At 42.9% G+C, this 21,032-nt stretch overlaps 2 protein-coding genes across 7 annotated transcripts in view; one reads left to right on the top strand and one right to left on the bottom strand.

The window, feature by feature from the left end:
• The window catches only part of pcgf6 (polycomb group ring finger 6), a 29,403-nt gene extending 11,435 nt beyond the window's left edge, over positions 1-17,968 (top strand). For 2 of the 6 annotated variants that reach the window (XM_072703747.1, XM_023798646.2), the window contains 2 exons: positions 3,727-3,813; positions 10,029-11,603. In XM_072703747.1, the coding sequence (XP_072559848.1) occupies positions 3,727-3,813; positions 10,029-10,079 (138 nt within the window). In that variant the 3' untranslated portion in view covers positions 10,080-11,603. The other 4 variants (XM_072703746.1, XM_072703744.1, XM_023798632.2 and 1 more) reach the window with 4 other exon arrangements.
• Positions 14,802-20,338, bottom strand: LOC111836919 (alpha-internexin-like). Its single transcript, XM_023798613.2, has 3 exons — positions 19,087-20,338; positions 18,113-18,237; positions 14,802-17,353 (listed from the first exon to the last, which is right to left on the bottom strand). The coding sequence occupies exons 1-3, from the start codon at positions 20,140-20,142 to the stop codon at positions 17,074-17,076; spliced, it is 1,461 nt and encodes a 486-aa protein (XP_023654381.1). The 5' UTR covers positions 20,143-20,338; the 3' UTR covers positions 14,802-17,073.
• Positions 20,339-21,032: the final 694 nt, after the last annotated feature.

Here is a 21,032-nt window from a genome sequence, read left to right as displayed (position 1 = left end):
TCTTTTCCATTTTGATGTTCATTGATAGTTATTGATAGTTCACAAGACAGCGCTACCGATTGGCTGTCAGGTTGTTTCAGTGGTTAATGAAAATGGCTAATTCATTAGGATACCAGTTCACAGCATTCCTGTTTTATATATGTAGTTTTAATGGCAGTGCATCATATAGTCAAAAATGGCTTATTTCATATTTTTAAAATTCAGACTTTCGCTGTGTTCTGAAATCCATTGATTACGAATAAATTTTAGCGTAAAGGCTTTAGCGTAGAAGCTCATAGCAGGTTAAGAGTCTGTACTCAATTAGGATTCTTTATGCTTCAGTCATTCACTTTGTTCGGGAATCCTGCATTGATGTGGGGACACACTGTGCTGTGATTGGCGGGTGCTGAGAGTGGTAGATAAAGGGTTTGAGAGATAAGGACTAAATTGCTGAAAGTCTAAAGCTGGGCCTCTCGTTACTGAATGAGGTGATGAACCGCTGCCTATTCAATACAAGTTCCACAGAACCATTATCTCATTCAGACAGTCAGCCTGTGTCTTCTGCCGTAATATAATTTTACTGTTACATTAATCGTTCTTCTACAAATGTGAACTGAAGTATTCCTGTGTTCTTGCTGGAACTAGAATAGCGTGAAATGGATATATTCTTACAAACACAGAAACGGCCTGAGACATTCCCTGTCACACTCACGCTCCACGAGTGAAGTAGCGTGAAGAGTGCAGTGTGGCCTGCAGCCCTCTGGGGGGCCCGTCGAGCATGACTGATGCAGAGGGTGATGGGAGGAACCCAGTGGTCTGAACCCCCCCCCCCCAACTCACCACATGAGGCTATGACACAGCGGGGGCTGAACCTACATTCCTGCTGATAGACACAGCGGGCTCTCACTCATGCACCCCCGCAAATCCTCTTTAATTCACCCTTTCTCCATAACCGATCAGCTGGCTAAACTGATGGCACGAGCTAAACTTATTGCCTGATGACAAACTGTCATCTTCAGTCTTGTTAGAGTTAAAGCCATGGTTTTTCTAATCCCTTTAATTAAGGAATATATTTAAATGACAAATGATGTAATACTTTAGATCGTTTGAAACGGCACACTTGAAACATTACTGGAAGTTTACAAATAATAATAAAGTCACGTTATATACAGAGGCGGACATTTCAGGTCCAGAAAGTAAAAATCCAAACCAGGATTTTGTTTCAACCAGCCAGTTGAGTACCCTGTGACTGTGACTCTTTATGCTCAACTGGTTGGTTGAAACAAAATCATGGTTTGGATTTTTACTTACTGGACCTGAAATGTCCGCCTCTGGTTATATATGGGGTTCGCTATTCGTGGTTTCCAATTCCAGTGAAACATATCAAGGGGGACTCCTCCTCCTCCTCCTTCTCCTTCTTGGAGGTTTGGCGGAATCATGTTGTTGCTGTATGTGGTCTGTTCGCGCACTTTCCCTTTGTGCACGAGCAGAGAAGCGTCCTTTTCTCCTACCTGGCAAATCCGCCATTATAATAGCAATCCACCAAGGTGCTAGCACACCTGGCTTTTAAAAAGAATGGGAGATGACACCCTAGTATATACAAGGTTACGACCCAAAGACATCTACTGTATGACTAATTACAAGATTTAGTACGAACCTTTAGGACCATGCGCCTGGCACAGCAACCATTTTTCCACCATTAAACTAGCGAAAGTGGGTTGGCCACACCCTAAAAGAATTTTTCACCATGCGTGTCAGACAATGTGCTTTAGATCATTAAAAAATAGGGCCCTATATCTTTTATGGCTTGAAAGTGCCTGTGTCTTTAAGGTGCCCTTATTTTTCCCAGCATGTAAATTTTTCTGCTTAATTACGCTGTGCCACAGCTTGTCAGTATGTCACCATCTTCTTTGTGCATAATTAAGTTATGCTGAATGACCTTTGACCTTAGTGGAGAGGTGTACATGCATCACGGGGGTGTCAGAATTGTTTGTGGTTATTAATGGCCTCCCCAGATTTAATAGATCAAGGTCTTTTTATTCAAAGGCCATTTGGCCCGGCAGGTGAGTCTTGGCCACTGGATTGTCAGCTCGCCCTGTCCTCCTGATCAGTATTTTTAAAGGTCCTTAGGAGTATCGAAAATCTACCATGGGTGACTCCTCCCCAGGCACAGTCTAATCATTCTCATCTGACCATCGACCTCATCCCAAATATTGAGCCTCTTTGTTCGCTAATCAGCAGTGAATCTGTTGATTTTCATTCTGGCTTTCATTGATTTTCCTTATCATGCCTACTCTCGCTTTCCAAACTATGTTGTTTAATTTATTCCCATCTTGCATGGTCTCAGTCTCTCCGTGTCTCAGTGGTGCAGCCCTTTGTGGTACCATTGAGATGTCCTTCAGAGTCCCCTGGGGCTGGACACTTCTCGGCTTGCAGCCAGATTTCAGTCGCTTCTCCCGGTCGTCCATGTGTCACCCTCCGGACTCCCGACCCTGAAGCGCTGTGGGAGGTGGGGGCCTTGGCACACGGGCTGGAAGATGTGAAGGAGGCTCAGCCATCCTAATCTTCTGAGCAGGACTCTGATAAGAGGGTCAGAAGGAGCTTTGAGCGAGAGCCAGGAAGCCATGCCGTAAGGGGCATTCCATGCATTGTTCAGTGCCAAATGCCCTGCAGGGGGCGCCACCATCCAGAAGCAACCTTCGCTGCTAACTGAAGCTGTACTGACGTGTGAACGAAATAAATCACACCTTTCTGGCTATTGGCTCGGTGACCAAATTAATCATTAGATCACCCCCCCCCCCCCATTTCTTCAATTATAATTATTATAATTTTATACTTCATCTTGACTAAAGAAAATGTAGGAAAGTAGCCGAAGGTTTATGTGCGTTCAGCAGGATTCATTTCTGTGTATGAACATATGCAATATTTAAATTTATGCAAGAGTGTATATATTTACATAATACTTCATATTACCATGCCTGCTGTGATATTGTCTGTAAGTTGACTGTGAGGTCTTATGTTTCTCTGTTCTCCTACTGATACTCTATTCTGTGGTCGTTATGGCAACCATCTGCTTAATATGATCTTACATGGCCAATAAACAATAATAAACATGTCTAATGTGGGATCTCGCACATCTTCATTGGCATATCTTTTTGTTTTTGGATAGAGCTGAAGCTGATTAGTTCTAGTAAACTTCACACTTGTGCTGTCAGGTATTCGAACCTGTGTCCAGAGGAGCCACTGATTCAAAGATACCCGTCCTTCCCCATCAACATTCTTTTTCTCCTGGCCATAGACATCCTTGAATAACTCGTTTGCGGGCATTGATTCACTGCCCGTTTGTAAAGGCACCCAGACCATATCTTGTTCATTAGCTCAAACTCCTGGCATCGCAGTTCATGCATGTTAAATATTTTAACACTGGATATTAAAGGGCAGCTGGCTTCGGAAGCATAGTTCGCACAAGCCACTGCATTCATCTTATTTAATTACTTGTATGTTGTGATAAAGAAATGCTGTGGTTTGTAGGAATCGATGACTGTTTGGGCTTGTGCTGCTGGCTCTGTTTCAGGCGTTCTCTGTGTCAGCACAAGTGAGATCACGAGCGCTGTAACGGAAGTCTACCCAACAACAGCAGAGGTCTTCAGTGTTCATGGGGAATGTGCTGTGGGCTCTTGGGTCAAATATGCTGAATTTGTGCCTTGGCCTGCTGGTCTGACCTGGTTTGTGTATTTTATTGTGCAGGTGGACGTTGTCTGTGGGGACCACCTGCTTGACCGATACCAGTCATTGAGGGAGGTCCAGAATGTCATGGGAGAAGGTGCGCTTCAGGTGTGTATCCGGAATGTTCTCTTTAGCCCTGAGGTTCACGGTGAAAGAGGTCACAGCACGGATCCCAGTGCAGCTGACTCAGCACAAGCCCTGTCTCTGAGTCCTTGAACGCTATACTTGATTGTATTCAGTCTGCGATATGTTAATACTTATGAGGTTGTGCTGAAAACAATTGCAGCTTCTTATAGTCAGAAAGGCTGTTTCTCCCAGGCATGGGCTGAGCTGGGGAGTGTGCAGTCTGAAAGGCTTACAGAGTGTCTCTGACCAGCAAAGGAGTTTCCTTTCTATTTCAGCCATAATGATTCCGCTTTACAAGGAAGCGCAATTTTTATTCCTTGGTTAAAATTTGCCCTTGAGCTTATATTAGAATTGCTCACATCAGAAATATTATTCCCGTGTTTAAATTGTGTTTCATATTATTAAACTGCAAAACAAGTAATTATGGAGTGAAAATGATCTGAGTACAACCACTTTGATACAGTGAGAGCCGGGAACAGCAGGAATTTGGATCGGTGAAAGCGACGAGGAGAGGAAGGGTGCGCATGTGTTTTTCTCTCTCAACTGAGTCCTGGGTGTAATTACTGTGCATAAATTAAACGGCGCAGGACTTTGACGATGGTGGAGAGTGAGCGGAAAGAGCGGGAATGTTTTATATGATAGGGTTCCACGTTTTTTTCTTAATACTGCCCTAGGAATAAAAGAAATGTATAATATATCAGTTTACACATAATCCTCCCGTCCGGATGTACTGCATTTTTATTGAAAATCATGTCGTTTATCCCCGATGTGTGTATTGTACTGCTTTTAGTTGTCGCATTCACAGTAATGTTGCAATCCATCTGTTGCATATTTTACTGTTTTGTTTTACGCCTGATAAGACTAATTAGTCGGGGGTGCTGAAAGTGGCTGCATGGAGATTAAACATATAAATTGAAGCTTGTTCCGCTCTGCAGGACGCGGTCCGTGGCACGCTGAGCGTCCAGATTAAGAAGTGCACTCTCTGTGTCAAGTTCAGGCTTGATGCTGCTGCACTCAGCATCGAGATAAGCTATGATGGCAGTTTGCTGTGTGAGATTTGCCCACTGTTATATGCAAAGAATTAATAACCTATGTTTCTGCTGAAAGGGAGGACCGCATTTGTTAACTTAATTTGTGCATTGCTGTTATTTTCATATTGTTTTGCACATTTTTTTCCCTTACATTTCTGTTTCAATTTGCATTAAATTGTACGCCTGATCAATTTCTCTTTATGTGGAGCATAAATAACTGTGAGGCATGTGGTGCAGTGCGGCGTCCCCCTCTGCTGTGCTGCGGCGTCGCATGTAAGCCATGATTGCGAGGATGGTGCTGTGCCAGGGAAGTGTCGAGTCAGCAGGCAGTGGGACACCCCTCCTCACACTCACACGCACACACCCACTGCAGGACACGACTGCAGCACACCTCCTGCACGCCAGTGAACCGCTGCAGTCGTTTCTCCATGCCCTGCACTTCGCACCTGAGCTACCTAAAATAAGATGCAGTAAATGCATCCCAGTGGACAATCACGAGTCATACCATATTCCTGGTAGGGCAGCCTGTCGCCAAGGTGACGGCCCGTGGACTCCCGGGTATGGTATGAGGTGTTTACTGGACCGTGTCTGGACCACAGCTGAGCCTCAGGCCAAATTAAAAGGTAGCCAGTTAAATCACCTCCATCTATAGTGCATTAACCTTTTATGGTGGTTTTCTGGGTTATGAAGCCCTGTGGACACTGAGGGGCGAGAGGCTCGCTAATTGAAACGTCTGCATGCGTCAGTGTGTAGAATGGTGGTGTATCTCTGGAGGGCTGGTCTCAGTAACACAGGGCTTTTTGGTGTCTCTAAATTTCCGATAAAATCATTATAAGAGCTGAAAATGCCGTACAGTCCCCGGAATGAGCAGGAAGTGTCCATCAATATGCAGTATTTTCCTTGTATGTGCACTTAGGGTAGATGACATGTAAATATATGTTTTTATTGTTCTTTTGTCATTTGAAGAGTACAAAAAGAATGATTTTCATTGGTCTGTCGTTCCTTGATACATATTTTTTTCATTGCTCTGTCACCTTTTGAGAATTAGGCTCAAACATCAGAATCCCTTTCGTTCGTTCAAGAGAGTACAGTTGTACTAAATTATATAATGTACAATGTACTTTATTATGACTGTATTTAATGTTGGCAATGTCTTGCTGTGCGTAATTTATCAATTACAATATGTAAATATAGGAAAATCGCGTGTATATACTGTATGTATATGGGGTCTGCAGATGCTTCGCTATCACCTGAGGTTTTGGCCAATCCGCGGACAGAGATTCAGTTCTAATTATGGTAACTCTCTTTTGATTTGACGGATGGTTACATCTTCGACAAACAGTGAGTGTGAAATTAGAGGCAGGACTGGCTGTGGCTGGAGCATTCTGGGCCCCAGCATTGAGGTTAAATATCACGCTTTGTTTATCCCCCAGAGGTCAACCAGGGCTCTGGACAGCCCGTGAAGCTGACAGGCGGTGAATTAGTACGAGAGAGGGCCGAACGTCCCCAATGGTGCTGAGGTGGGGGAGGGGTGGAAGGCCTTTGTCTACCGCCCCCCCCCAACCCCTAGCGTCACCTCACCCCTGTGCTGTCAGCCATCCTGTTGTGCCCATTACCGAAAGAGATTTATGCTTTCTCCCGACAAAGGTTCACATCAGTGATGCGAATGCCTGTTTAATGCGCTGCCCGATAATCGGGAAATAGTGATGTTACCTTGGGCCAAGGCCTGGATGCTGTTTTGTCATGTTTTCCACTTCAGTGTGAAATGTGGGGATGTTGTCTCCGAAGAATGCAGAGGGTGCATTAAGTTATATTTAAGGTGTAATTAAGCTCTTTATGGGTTCTGTGACATAGGGGGATTTGTAATGCCTCAAGTACTAAAAGGGGTTATTGCAGTTTTATAATTGACTCTATTATTATCTGGAAAGCATTGTAGAAATGCGGCTAATCCCCATGGTTTGGGTGTGAGATTTTTTGGAGATTTTCATTGGTTAGCATGTTATATTTAGGCTATTAAATATGTCCTTTCTTTGTAAATCCAAAGACCTTTCAGATCAGCCGTGTGCGATAGAGGAAGGCACCACATAGGTACCTCCGAGCCCATTAGCTGTTTTTGGTGTGAGCAGACCGCCTGGGCACCCCTGTTTCCGGGAGCTTCTTCACGTTGATCCTTCGCTCTCCGTTCCAGACCGAGTCGCAGAACCAGCACCACAGAACCGGAGCCCTTCCAAATACCATGATGAAATACTTTTCTGTTATTCCGGGCCTCCAGTTTATCAGCACAAATTGGGCTCTCCCGGGATTCGTCTGTGTTGTGTCTCATAATGAAGATGCCCGTCTGCAAGCATAATAAGACCCTCTGGATACATTTGTTAGCGTGCAGTGAACAGTAAAAAGGGCGCAGCTGCTTCACACCCATTTTCTCAGCCCCACATTACATCTCTTTTTACAGATTACAGAAATAGAACCAGAAGCTGATGTCGAGATTAAGATGTGTGTTTAAACCATGTGGCAGATATATTGTGATATTTAAATTGTTCAGCAGCAAGGGGGAATGCCATCCTGGCTGGGAAAACTGTAAGACTTTCGCTCAGAGGTACAGGGGTGGCATTCAGAAATGACTTCCCTTTTCATGCAGTGCAGGGTGAAGGTCCTCCAGAACATTTTCAGACTGTGGTGCTGTCTTCCAGCATAGCTACAATAGAGCTCTTTGTCCTAAACCCATTCAGTCAATTAGGACGTGGTATTTATTTATAGGGTATTAATATGTTTTCCATTCTGAAATTTCTGGAATGCAACATTGGGTATCCGCACTTGAATAGCCAGGTTCTGGTTTCATGAACACACCCCTAAAAACCCACAAGCGCGTTACACGGTGCTGCGTGTCCTGCCACCTGAAGCGTACTGGTGTTACACGAGAGTGGGTAGAGTAGGTGGATCTTTAATGCATTTTTTAATAATATGTTACCAAGTCACATTAATAATAACTTTCACAAAGCCTTAGAAGTGTCGGCTGCTTTCAGTTAGTGATTAGCTGTAGGCAGAAAGGCCTAGCGGTTCTGAGTGCAAGACATGTGACTTGTTTCAAAGGAAAGTTAGGTTTAGAACTAGAGTCTCTGTAGAATTGCAAGATCACTTTGGATGGGTGGGATAGGTGGAAATTAATATTGTACCAGGCTTTTGTTATGTGTGTGTTTGTGGTTTATGCTGGCTGCTGTGAACCTCTGCAGACACCCCAGAGGTCTGTATGCTATGTGTGTGTGATTTCTCCACAATGTGATAAAAGCCTGACATTTTGACATTCTTTCAGTCCCCACAGGAGGAAAATCTGTGAATGCAATCAAAGAACTAAAAATCCCAAAAGTCTCATATTTAGTTTGGTTACTTATGGCTAAGGTTAGGGCTGGGTAGGGGTTATGGTTGTCATAGTTGGGATTAGGGTCTTATCCATAGAAATCAAGGGGCAGTCTCCACAAAGATGTGAATGCAAACGTGTGTGTGTGTGTGTGCGTGCGTGCGTGCGTGCGCTGTATACTGAAATGGGGTTCCCTGGTGAGAAAAGCAGGGACTCAAAGCTGGTTTCAGAAGAAAGGTTTTATTTCATTTTTAATAAACTACACTTAAAAAATGTTTTTAAAGCAGAGGTTGGAATAGAGTGCAGACAAGAAAATAACAAAAATTCAGTCATTTCTCTCCTATACATGAGTCTTGTTTCCTATTTTGTAAATGTAAAAAGAGGGTATGCCTTTTGCTGCCTGGGATCCCCCCAACAAACATCTTATTAACTAGGTGGCCTTTTAATCTAATGCTGATCACTACTAAAGTCATAAAAACAATAGCAGGCTTGAGTGATCAAATTGGTGATTGGTTGTGTCCAGACAGAGACGAGCCCAGCCAGCTGAGCAGATGTTGTGCACAATCCCAAATGCAGCTCCGGCTGTATCAGGCTGTCATATCCTACCCAGCCCTGCCTGCTAACAGATATTTACTGTAGCATTCTTCTCACCCCTGGCTTTTATGCTGTTAGAGCTGGGGAAGTTTCTAGAAGCAAATGGATTTTATTTCTGTTTTTTATTCGCGGCTTAGCTTTATTTTTTCGTCGGGAAATGTCAGGAGACCAGTCTGAGCAGCAGATGCCCTCTGTCTCCACCAAAGAGTCCCTCCTGATGACGCTATTTATAACCCAGCTAGGAGGCTGGCGGGCGGCCGGCCATCCCCAAGCACCGCTGTGCCATTACCCCATGTGTCCCTGCGCTTAACATCAGTCACAGTCTCATTTTTGGGCATTCGGATCATCATAGCCTCAGCATTTTGGTGAATGATTACTGACCGAAGCTGGCCGCGGTAAGTGAAGGCTCCTAGCCAGATGGGTAAACACGGAACCGACTCCAGGTTCCTGCGCTGTAGGGTCTTTAGAGACAAGCAGCCCTGAGGTTCTGCTCAACACCACCGCTTTAACCGTAATTACAGTGCACACACTTCTCAGAGAGAAAGGTTTGTTGTGTCTTGCAGCAGTAATTTGGGGTTAAAGAGCAATGTAAAGCCAGTGTTCAGAAAATGGCGGGGGAGCCTTTGATTGTTCTCTTGGGAGATGGCATGTTCATCCCTTAATTCTGGCTTCTCCCCCCCAACCCCCCCGTACATGTGCACATTTGGCACCTGGGACACAAGGACGCCAAGGCCTCCCCAAGGAACCTCTTCGACTCTGTATCTGGCACAAGGGGGCGTCCCGGCGCCAGCCGGCCCAGTTAATTAGCATGAACCGGCACCCCCTCCGTTCCCCCATCCCCGATGCTCGTTTTTCATTGAACACCGGAAGACGGATACCGGCCTGGTTCTGTCAGGGGACCCTAGGCTCCGGCACCATTCCTCTCTTTCATCATCGTCTTCGCCTTTGTGATACGTTTCGGAGGGAAATGGTTGTCAGAATCACCAACCGGTTCCACATTAGGAGTCACTGACTTTGTCTTCTGTCCTACATGGTATGATCATTGCAGGAACTATTACATATTTTCTGTGCATAAATGATGATAAATTTGGCCTTTTCTCTTTTCATAGGGGAAACTCAGCAGGTTTTTATCTTCTCTCCCTGGAGTGTTTGCCTCTGTGTCCCCTGCATTACACCACCTCAGACTCAGCCGCACTGACTCTCTTTCCTTCCTCCAGGATGGACTCCTCGTGCTGCATTTTGGACTCGTGCAGCCTCCCCGGAGATGAGATGGGGAGGGCAGATCGCGGAGGGTCCCTTGTCGCTCGGGTGCAGGGGGTGTGTCATCTCCCCATAACATCGACCGTGCCGCGCAATGCCTTTTCGAGCTTCCTGATTGGTGAACCTTCTGGGAGGGTTTGACTGCAGTAATGTTCTCTAAATGCCTGCAAGGCTGAATTTTGAAACATCAATGAAATGTCCCCCATCCCCAGGAACAGGACATCTTTCTTTGCTCACAGCGTTACGAACAGTAGATCCCAGTGTGCTGTATCCAAATAAAAACAGATATGAAAATGCTTACATCAAGGGCTACATGTTTTTGCATGGCATGTTCACTTGCTAGTATTTCTGAATGAAATTTATAGGAAAACAGAATAGTCTGTCTTTCAGAAAGACCGACTGATGATATTGTAATTAGCAGGCACATTTGCTAGAATTTAACCATGTTTTTTTACACAATGGTTCTAGAAATTGGTTCATATTTGTAAATATCTTTGAAAAATAAGTATGCATTTTATCCACTGTGAGAATTTATTCTGTCCTTCAGGATATCTTGAGTCAGGGTAATGTGCTTTGTCTGAATCCTTCCAATCATTAGGACAACAATTCAGGATTCCTTCTGTCATACTAAACAATTCTATCGGGGACCTTTAGCAGTCGACTTTGTTCAGGGATCTGTCAGTCCTCATGGAAAGAAAACAATATGCAAGAGTCTCACGTGCCACTTGATTTCAGTGCCGGTGTTTCTAAAGAGGCTTTTTGAGGGCATGAATTCTACACTAAAAAAAAAAATTAAATGTAAGAGGCATTTTACTTATACTGACGTGTGAGCTTCCTGTAAAAGAATGTTTACCTCATTGTTTATTTTTCTAAGTAACGTAACATCAGTTCTGTAACAATGTGCGAGGGATATTTGCCGTTTGTTAACAAATACGCAGGCTGCCTGCTTGCACACACGGGATTGGCTGGCCTTAGCAGACATGGAGGTCCTCTGGCTGAGAATCGGACCGGCGGCGCTGCCTCGCTGAACTGTCTGCCTGTCAGATCCACTGAGCTTCATGAAGCTCTACCCCCCAGTCTGGGGCGGTATCCAGGGCGACACTCTCTGTGCTAAAAACTTAACCCATTACTTTGACACTTCCACCTCTTAGTGTGCTTTAATTGTGCACTGCAGTTGTGTATCGTGCTTGAAATTGTTTCCATGTTTATGCAAAACAGAAACTGCAGCTTTACTGATGTGCTTGCTTGCCGTCGATTGCATTATATGTCTTGGGGTTTGTTCACCGTTGTTCCTTTATTCGTCAGTGTCTCTGATGCTTCAGCAGCATCCAGCAAGCTGCGGAAGCCACATGAGCTGATGTGTTGATGTACTGTTTTTTATTTATTGTGAGGTTTTTTAAAAAAAGTTAATGCTATACATGTTAATATAGAAAATGCTGCATTTGATTGCCTTCTAAAATTTGCTGAATCACAATGTGTGTCTTGCCTCTTGTTTGCTGATTTTAATAAAAAGCAAGACTTGTAAAATGAAATGTAGAGTTCATGGGGGTCTGTCATCCTGGAGGGTCTCTTTGCTGAGAGCGTCTGTGTCTTTGTCATGTAATCTCAATAGCAGGAAGCTGATGACTTCTTTTAGCTTAAGGCAGGGGTGGCCAATCTTATCCGCAAAGGGCCGGTGTGTATGCGGGTTTTCGCTGCAACTCCCTAATTGGATTACTAATTATAGAGGACTGATTGGCTGAAGAGTCCTCGCACCTGGTTTTGAACAGCTGACCTACAGGTTATCCCAAAAACCTGCATACACACCGGCCCTTTGCAGATAAGGTTGGCCACCCCTGGCTTAAGCTTTCGCTTTTGTCCCATCATATGACTAACTTAGGTTACGCAGAAAATCGATATCAGACTAATCTGACACCATGCACTTTGGTTAGGTAGAGCTTTAATTAATGTAGACAAGAAAGTTGACTCTTTGCCAACTGGCATAATTATCACTGGGGCAGTTTCTAATTATGAACTGGAGACTCTTAATCGGAGGGCATCTGACCCAAATCCTCTGATATTAAGTTTGCTGCTCGCATGTTATTTCATCACACACAGGGTATGTGATGTAGGTTATATCAACGTACATCTCACTCACCACCTGGGACACATCGCTGAGCCTGTGCCAGGGTACGTGTAATAATCCGCAGCGTTTTTAATGGATATTCTTCTGTATTCTTCCCAACTATGGAATACAGGCTGTCCTTGGATTAAGAATGTCTGACTTACGGACAACTCGTATTTAAGAATGGACTGTCATAAAGCCTATTATATAAAAAATTTGAGTTAATTGCAATGGTTTATAATAATGAACGCACACATTACTTTATGATGCTCGTGAAAACATTGCACAGCTTCAGCGATTCGTCATCTTGAGCTACAGTACAGTACCGTATGTAGTTACTTTTACTACTGCATAATTATTATTGTTATTATGTACTGTATAATTATTTTTTACCTACAACTGAATGACAGACTTGGGGAGCTGGGTACTGCCTGTACACAAAGCATTTTTTAAATTTATTTGAAAGGAGAAGCACACAGGAGTTCAGATGCAGCTTGTTGAGTCTTTAGGGAGCGACTCTCCCTTTGCCGTCAGCGGGCGGCACTGCAGGGGTTTACATTTTTGATGATATGCGGCATGTGTGACAATCTGCACAGTCGCTGAGGCCTCTGGGTCCTGCTGCTGCTGCTGGTTCCATAGGTCAGTACTGTACCGGTACCGGGTACCGGGTACCACTTTCTGTTTTTTGTTTTTTTTTCCCTGTGCTTTTCTTGCCTGGAGACCAGAAAGGATCTGGGCAAATGGTGGGCAAAGGCCGGTTATTCATTGTATAGTTTTAATCCAAAAGTGTCAAAACACTACACAGTTTCTCAATTTTGATTTAAGCAAAAAAAGCAAAAAAAAAAAAAAAGCACAACACATTTCTTAAATAAGACAGTGTACATTTAGTGTAATTAGAACATTAATCTGACCAGTTAAACTTAGTTGTAATAACTATTTTCTTGTTAATATCGTGAAGAACCACTCAGGGGTGTAGTGGGGAACTTTGGGCTCCTTCGGCACCTTCTGCATTCTGTCAAATGGGGAGAGGGGTCCCTAGATCCAAAATGCTATAGAGCAAAAGTAGCATTCTGTTGCTAATACAGACCTTTAAGTTTAAGTGTTTTAATAACACTAGCTGGGCAAAGGCTCCAGTTATCAGAGGCCTAAATGAATTGTTAAATAGCTGAACATGAGTAATTCGTCCAGAGATTAGACAGAGATCCCAGTTAGCACAACATCAATGACAACTGCTCCAGAAATGGTAATGGGACAGAACCGATCTGTTCATTTGGGGGGGGGGGGGGGTGTCCCTGCACTGTACATGCTGGATGCTGATGTTGCAGATTTACAGTAATTATTTTAATTTCCTTTTGTAATTCACTGTCTTTGCCTCGGGATGGGACATCGGTAGGGTGACCTGACGTGTGACACCCAGAGCAGGAAGTTCAGTATATTGCTCGACTTTCTCTCAGTAATAGAGCTGTTTTACTGGGAGACTGGAAATTAATAGCCATCATCCTCACACGCTGCTCTTTCATCAAAGATGTGACTTGTACCTGAGGTTCACATCAGGATTCCAGTGTCCGGCCGCTCCTGCACTGGGGGCCACCTTAATGCAGCCAGCGAGGGGGTGTAGCAGCCCCCCCTTCCTTAAAAGGAAGTTACAAATATAGTAATCGAATATAATAGAATTACAATAGAGTACAAAAAAAACTGTATTGTACACCGCAGCTGGATCAGTACTGAGGAGGAGGGAGCTACACAACAGCTGCCTAGACCAGGCCGTCCCTCAAAACTCAGCAGGCGCACAAAAAGGAGAGCAGCGGGGGGGCCAGGATGAAACGGCAGGTAACAGTCACTCCTGAACAGGGCACAAAGCCACGTACAAGTTGTCTTAGGTTCATGGTTTGACTTCTGAGATTCAGATCAAGCTCTAGGTAATTTTTTTTCGAACTGGTTGGTTCGACTTTTAAGAAATTTGAGTTCTAATGAGCTTGAGAACTGAGGTACCACTGTACTAATGTGCAGGGCTTAAATACTTATGCAAGCAGCATTCTCCGGTTTTTGATTTTCTTTAAAAAGATTTGCTGACAGTGAATTGATTTTGACTTTGAAAGTCTACTGTGAGAGACGATAATTTAGCACTAAAAATTCTGGCAGGAAGGCTGTGTATCATTTGTAATCCAGAAAAGTCTGATCATTTTAAGAGCGGTTTTATACCTCTCCAAGGCACTGATTTTAGTGATAATTTGATTAACATTTTATGTCTGTCCTAAAACTTTGGTCCCCACAATGTGACAAAAATGGTAAATTGAGTTTTATAAAAAATTTGTGACTGCAATCAAAAAATGCCAAAAGTATTGTATTTATTTTTGGTTACTTATGGTTAAGGGTAGGGCTGGGTAGGGGTTAAGGTTGTTAATGTTGGGATTAGGGTTTTTCCCATATAAATGAATGGATGGTCCCGACAAAGATATGAGTACAGGTCTGTTTGGTTCAAATTGATTGGACTCTGAAGGGCTTCTACATTACCTTGGTGGCAAAGCAAATAATCTCAGATTAACAGGTTGACAACAAGCTGTCCCTTATTACATTACACCTTTGTGACTACAGGTGAAATTAAAGGTGAAAATAATGGAAGACATTGAAGCACATTTTTTTTTATTGGTATGTGCCATACAGCAGTAAGGAACAGAGGAAAATTGTTTATCTAGATTCAGAAACAACTGGCCTTGTCATTTAAGAAGACTAATTCTAGAAAGAGATACAGCACATCAGTACTCAAACCATACACTGCACATACACAACTGCCAAACTCAAAAAGTTGGTGTCGTTAAGGCATTTTGACAACCTACAGCATTATCTCCTTTTCTGTGGGTAACACTTAGGAAATTTTTGTTAAACATTTAATCAACCCTTGATGCACATGCATTCTGCCAAAGGGCATCCATGCCACTTGCATTCATACAATCATCGGCAAGCTTAGTCACCTGTGCCTCGCTGTGCTTGGAACAAATTTGATTAAGGGCCCCAGGCCTCATCAACCAGCATTTTATAGTTATGGCAGACAGCACAGAAGAATGATGGACATCCACCAGTTTCCCTCAAAATATTAGCCGGAGTGGCTGCATTGAAAGGACGTCTGACAACTATATGTTGTCCTTATATTTGTATATTTTTTTTCCCAAAACACTTATCCATGTCCCCCCTCCAAAGGCTTAGAAATGACTGGAAGCTCTACAGAAATTCAAACAGTTGGAAGACACATCAGACCGAGTAAAGTTGTGCCTGAAATATTAATTTCAAATTAGTTGGACAATCACTTAACTCTGAGACATTGGATGAGATAAATTCCATCTCACAGTGACACATTTGTCTCATTCATGCAAGTGGTCAAGCACACAATGCATTCTGATACAGTCAAGCTAACAGTCACAGCTGATTAAATTCGAGGCCCTGTTCTGTGGTATTCTAGCTCATATATTTTGTATTGCTAAGGCAGGGTAGCACAGTATAGATTTCTTAAGATGCATCCCAGGCATCCTTATGGATATTTAATGTTTTTGTGCACATAGTTAAGAGCCATGGTCTATCAACCTATGAATTTTGTGCTGAACATTTTGTAAACCAAAACCCTGCTCGACTAAAGTGTACATTGGGTAACTGTATAGATGAGATTGACTAGTGCAGATGTTCTTAGCACATTTAATCAAGGAGCACAGCTGAAATGATATTACTCTGAAACAGAGACTCTCTGAATATGAAACTTCAACAATTCACATTCATTGTAGAAGCTGACTGCAGGAATACAGCCACCCTACTTACTGAAATGCACCCTACTTACTGAAATGCACCCTACTTACTGAAATGCACCCTACTTACTGAAATGCACCCTACTTACTGAAATGCACCCTACTTACTGAAATGCACCCTACTTACTGAAATGCACCCTACTTACTGAAATGCACCCTACTTACTGAAATGCACCCTACTTACTGAAATGCTGAACATAATTTCCAACATTCGGCCACACTTTTGAGCCTTGAAGTTGCTTGGAGATATGCTACAATGAACAGAGAAATGCAGGAAATGGAGAAGACTTCATTTTCTACCCTATGGTCAGGAAGACACAGTCAGTGACAGTGGCCTAATGACACACCATGCAAACATGAAAAATACACCATGCAACTAACTCTTGAATTCGATAACTTGTTTTTCTAAGTGCAAGTAAAGAGATGCATTAATATATCAATAGCATTCTTGGAGAGGAATTTCTCTTTTTCGTTTTAGGTAGAGGCCTTTTCGACAGTAAAACTTCAGTGGAGAGTAGATGTCTACCTGCAGATGATCGTTCACATTTTTAACCGATTCATTGGCTGCACTGTCTTTGAAATGGTTTTAATACACTCCATTTGGGTACTTCTAATAAAATGTGCTAGATGCTCTACTTTGGAACACCAAAGGTTGATCATTGTCCATCACTATTGACTCATCAACATTAGTTCTCAAGTTTTAAGTAGGCATTTCGATATTATTTGTGCTGGATACATGAATTACTAAAACAAAGTCTGAAGAAGACAAATGCTTATTTTCAGTCATACCAGTATTTGCAGAATTAGAAATGCTTGATAGAATATATATTGTAGTTCTGAAATGTCTGTGATTTCTGGTGAACTTACACCCCCACACACCGTCTGGAATGTGTCGAGAATAATTTACGTCCTGTGGCAGTGCACTAATACTTAAGTCCATAATGGTGTCTGTATTGTACGTGTGGTTTTAAAGTGCCGTTTGAAATTTCTGGAGTGATGTTTCTGGAAACTCACATTGTAAGGTGTTCATAGTGCAGTGTCACAACGGTTGTGTGGTGGATTCCTCTCTGAGACCATTCCATTACAGAAAGGGAGGGGGGTGATTTAGTTTTTCTGGTTGGTGGAGTTGATGCTAATGGACTCGTTCTTCTCCACCTTCTTGGTGGAGGTGGTCTCCTCGACGATCTCCTCGAATGTGTCGCGCTGGATGCTCGTCTTGCTGGCTTTGGCCTGAGGCTCCTCCTCCTTTTCTTCCTTCTTTCCGACCTTGGAGGTGCTGGTGTAGATGCGGGTCTGGTACCCGTAGCTCAAGCTGGGGCTGGGGTTGGGGATGGCATAGGATATCCCCGAGCTGATGCGAGTTTCCTCTCCCTCCAGCAGTTTCCTGTGAAGGGAAGACAAAAAAGAGGACTTCAATCTGCCCCCCTACACGGGCTGGCGTGGAGAACTGACTCACTGATGGACTCTGCCTTTGACCACAGTTTATACCTTGCTTTTAGCAAGCAAGCCCACTCATTCTTTTCCTATTAAATGAGCATGCCCAGGGGGTCTGGGCAACCAGTTGACCTTGGACCCCCAGAGATTATTTTTGTCTTCACTTGGGAGTTTTTTGTTCCCCTCCTCTGTTGTCATCTGGCTTTCTTTCTTTCTTTCTTTCTTTCTTTCTTTCTTTCTTTCTTTCTTTCTTTCATTCTTTATTTCTTTCTTTCTCTTCCCCTTTCCCTATTCTTGAATTATTGTGCACAAATGATGCAGGAATGTATTACACCCATGTCTAGCACCCTTGGGTCGACTCTGTTGTGAAAGACGCTATATATAAAAATAAATTTAATTGGAAGTGCTAGGAGGGAAGGTCAGTCCTATCCGTCTTATTGTCACATGTGTCAGTGAAGAGAGCTATTGTTTATTTTAATGCTAAATTACTATGGTACTCTAATAACATGTTAAAGCAAAAACATTCAATATAAAAATTATTCTGCGAGAAGTGAGAATTTAAAGAGTAAACAGCCATACTGTGAATGATAATTACAATACTATTTTTACTGGGTTACAGCCAATGTAGCAAATAGAAATTAAAATTGCCAAAAACTGAGACTCTCAATTGATTTCACTTCCCAATCAGTCAATGAGAATGATGCTCTACCTATAGGCTGCAATCTCAATGTCCAGGGCCATCTTGACGTTCAGCAGGTCCTGGTACTCTCTCAGGTGACGTGCCATCTCACTCTTGGTGGCCCTGAGCTCATTCTCCAGCTCGTTGATTGTGTCCTGGTCACCGAATACAAAGAATGTTGCAATAACATGTGCAATAACGTGTGGTGCATGGATTACAGCATCTGTGGCACATTCAGCCAAGTTCATGAATCACAACCTCCTTGTCACCCCTGGGTTTGCAGAGATTTAGAAGAAAACGGTACATAATGCACCCATAACAACTGACTGACAGCTGTTTCCTATTAAAGGCTACTTGCTACATTTGAATTTACATCAGAATTTTAAAGAGTACTGAGCTTCACATAATTTGAGTAGTCTGTTCAAGTAAAGCTATACAAATCGTGGCACTCTTTCCCCTATGTCCAACAATGAGCTGACATGGTAATTTGGCATTCAGTTACAAAGACAGATTTAGAGTAAAGCCCTTAAGTCAGTAGTTAGTTATTGCCAGTCTGTGACCTTGAGTAACCTTGAGCATAATTTTCTTTATCTGGCTGGCGTGGGGCGCCTTGCTCTGAGAGATGGTTTCAGCACCATGGACAGAACGCGCCACCTGCGTTTGCGACCGCATAACTACATAAAAGTGGAATGTTCAGTTTCTATAGGCCTATTAATCAGCTCGTGAATTGCACATTAATTAATTTTTTTTGTTATGTAATGCAATCTCTCAGCGCACATCTCAAAATAATCGTTTGTTTGGATAAAATTAGCTTCCGTGTGTGAAATTATTTACATCAGGTTTTTAGATATTAACTATTGTCTATAACAGTTCCGTTTTTCTTTTACCCATGTGTATATTTCATTTACAACCATGCAATACATTTTAAGTACTGCCTGTTATTCAGGTAAACTGGAATGTCATACATATAATCTAATACCAAATTATTTTTAATGGTATCCTACCTGAAATCCAACAATTTCCGTATTATGCCTGTCTTCCATTTCCCGGATCTGCCTCTCCAGTGACTCGTTGGTTCCTCTGAGGCTTTCGATTTCGATAGTCTTGGACTGCAGTTGTCGCCTAAATTCGTTGATCTCTTCTCTACTTGCCCGGATCGCCTCATTGCTTCGGTTTGCTTGTTCACTTAGATCCGCAAACTTGGACTTGTACCACTCTTCGGCCGACTGCAGATTCTTGGCTGCCAGACTTTCGTACTGGCCACGGATTTCTTTCAGCGCAGACGTGAGATCAGGCTTTGCAACCTCCATTTCAACAGAGACCTGGGATGCCTGGATCATATTCATTAGCTCAGCCACCTCTTCCTCGTGAACCTTCCTCATAAAAGATATCTCATCCAGTAGAGACTCCACTCTCTTCTCCAGGTCCAGTCGGACGATGGTTGCATCGTCCACGTCCTTCTTGTAAGTTTTCAGCATCTGCTCTACATCCTCTCGTACCCTTATTTCATCTTCATACTTGGATCGGAGTTTCTCAAAATCGTCCTCGATGTTTTCTCGTTCAATCAAAATCTGCGACTTCTCTCCATTCAACAGCTCCACCTGGGAACGGAGCTCTCGGATCTCCTGCTGGTATAAGTCTGCAAGTCGGGACGGCTCGCTTTGCCGCTGTCGCAGCGCCACCAGCTCGGTCTCCAGCACTTTATTCTGCTGCTCAAGATTGCGCACCTTCTCGATGAACATTGCGAAGCGGTCATTGAGCCCCTGCATCTGTTCTTTCTCATTCGTTCGGATAATTTTAAACTCATTGTTGAGGACTGAACTCTGGGTCAAATCAAGGCTTTCGGTTAGCACGGGCGAGTAAGAAGATCGCCCTGGTCTTTTGTAGGAGCTCAAAGAAGAGGAGCGGGTCAGAGACTGAGACCTAAAGCCACTAGAGGAGAAAGAACTTCGGGAGGAAGAGGCACTGCCCAGCCGCGGAGGAGAGGCAGCATAGCGAGGGGAGTCCCCGAAAATCTTTCGGTAGGAGGAGGAAGAGTACAGCTCTGATCCGTAACTCATCCTGGCGACCAAGGACTAGGAGAGAGAGAGCAGAACACCCCTCGCATCTTCTTTATATAGCAGGACCGTGCCAATCAATAATTAACGTGGTCTAATGCGAACTTTAAGCCCGTCACGTTGCAGATTTTTAGCGATTATTCAAACACCATTTAAATATAACAGCTAGTTTAAAATTATTGTCATACTAAGATGCATTTTATGTTATGAAACCCCCTTTTTCAAACTGGAAAAAAAATCGCTGCGTAAAATATTCCTTCAAATTAGTTAACAGGATTTTGGAAATGGAACTGTCCGTTTTGGCGCAGTGCTGATGTCAGCAAGAAATATACTTCACTCTTTGTTGTAACAGTCCATGTCACGTTTAAAAATATCAATGATATGTTTAGTTTTAGACATGATTTTTCCTCTTTACACAACTCCACAAAAATAGCGTGCATACATTGGGTTACAAATCGTATGAAGGGTTTTACCTTTAATTTATATTTTCATGGAAAACTGATCTTCTGTTTCACTTCAACATTTTCTTACATATTATAATTGGTTTATTGATTCATTTTGCGCCTGTATAAATCTATATTTCTCGATATATACTAAATTGTATGGCAGCAGCCACTTAATATAAATACTTTATAAGATTTGTTACATAAACACAAACATAATCACAGAATACGTGGTTTGTTTTATTTGTCTTTATATGAGCCTGTTATTCTTATAAAGTAAGCCTTCCCAATTTAGATTGTGCGTGCAAATAGTCTGCATCAAAAGAAGAGGGATATGCTGCCCTCTGCTGACGTGTCGCTTTTGGGTACCAGTATATAAAAAAATAATTATGACCATGACGTCAGAAGGGAGTGACATTTTAAAACGAAAAACGTATCATTGTGCAACGT

This window comes from Paramormyrops kingsleyae, chromosome 20 (assembly GCF_048594095.1).
Source record: "Paramormyrops kingsleyae isolate MSU_618 chromosome 20, PKINGS_0.4, whole genome shotgun sequence".
Classification (NCBI taxonomy): domain Eukaryota; kingdom Metazoa; phylum Chordata; class Actinopteri; order Osteoglossiformes; family Mormyridae; genus Paramormyrops; species Paramormyrops kingsleyae.
The sequence above is the reverse complement of the archived record's forward strand: the minus strand, read 5'-3'. Positions and strand labels throughout refer to the sequence as shown.

Excerpts from the sequence above, each read along its gene's own strand:
- LOC111836919 (XM_023798613.2), bottom strand. The coding sequence starts at position 20,142 with ATGAGTTACGGATCAGAGCTGTACTCTTCCTCCTCCTACCGAAAGATT. Across the intron at positions 18,238-19,086 it reads CGGAAATTGTTGGATTTCAG|GACACAATCAACGAGCTGGA; the intron begins GTAGGATACCAT and ends TTCGGTGACCAG. Across the intron at positions 17,354-18,112 it reads ATTGAGATTGCAGCCTATAG|GAAACTGCTGGAGGGAGAGG; the intron begins GTAGAGCATCAT and ends TTCCCTTCACAG.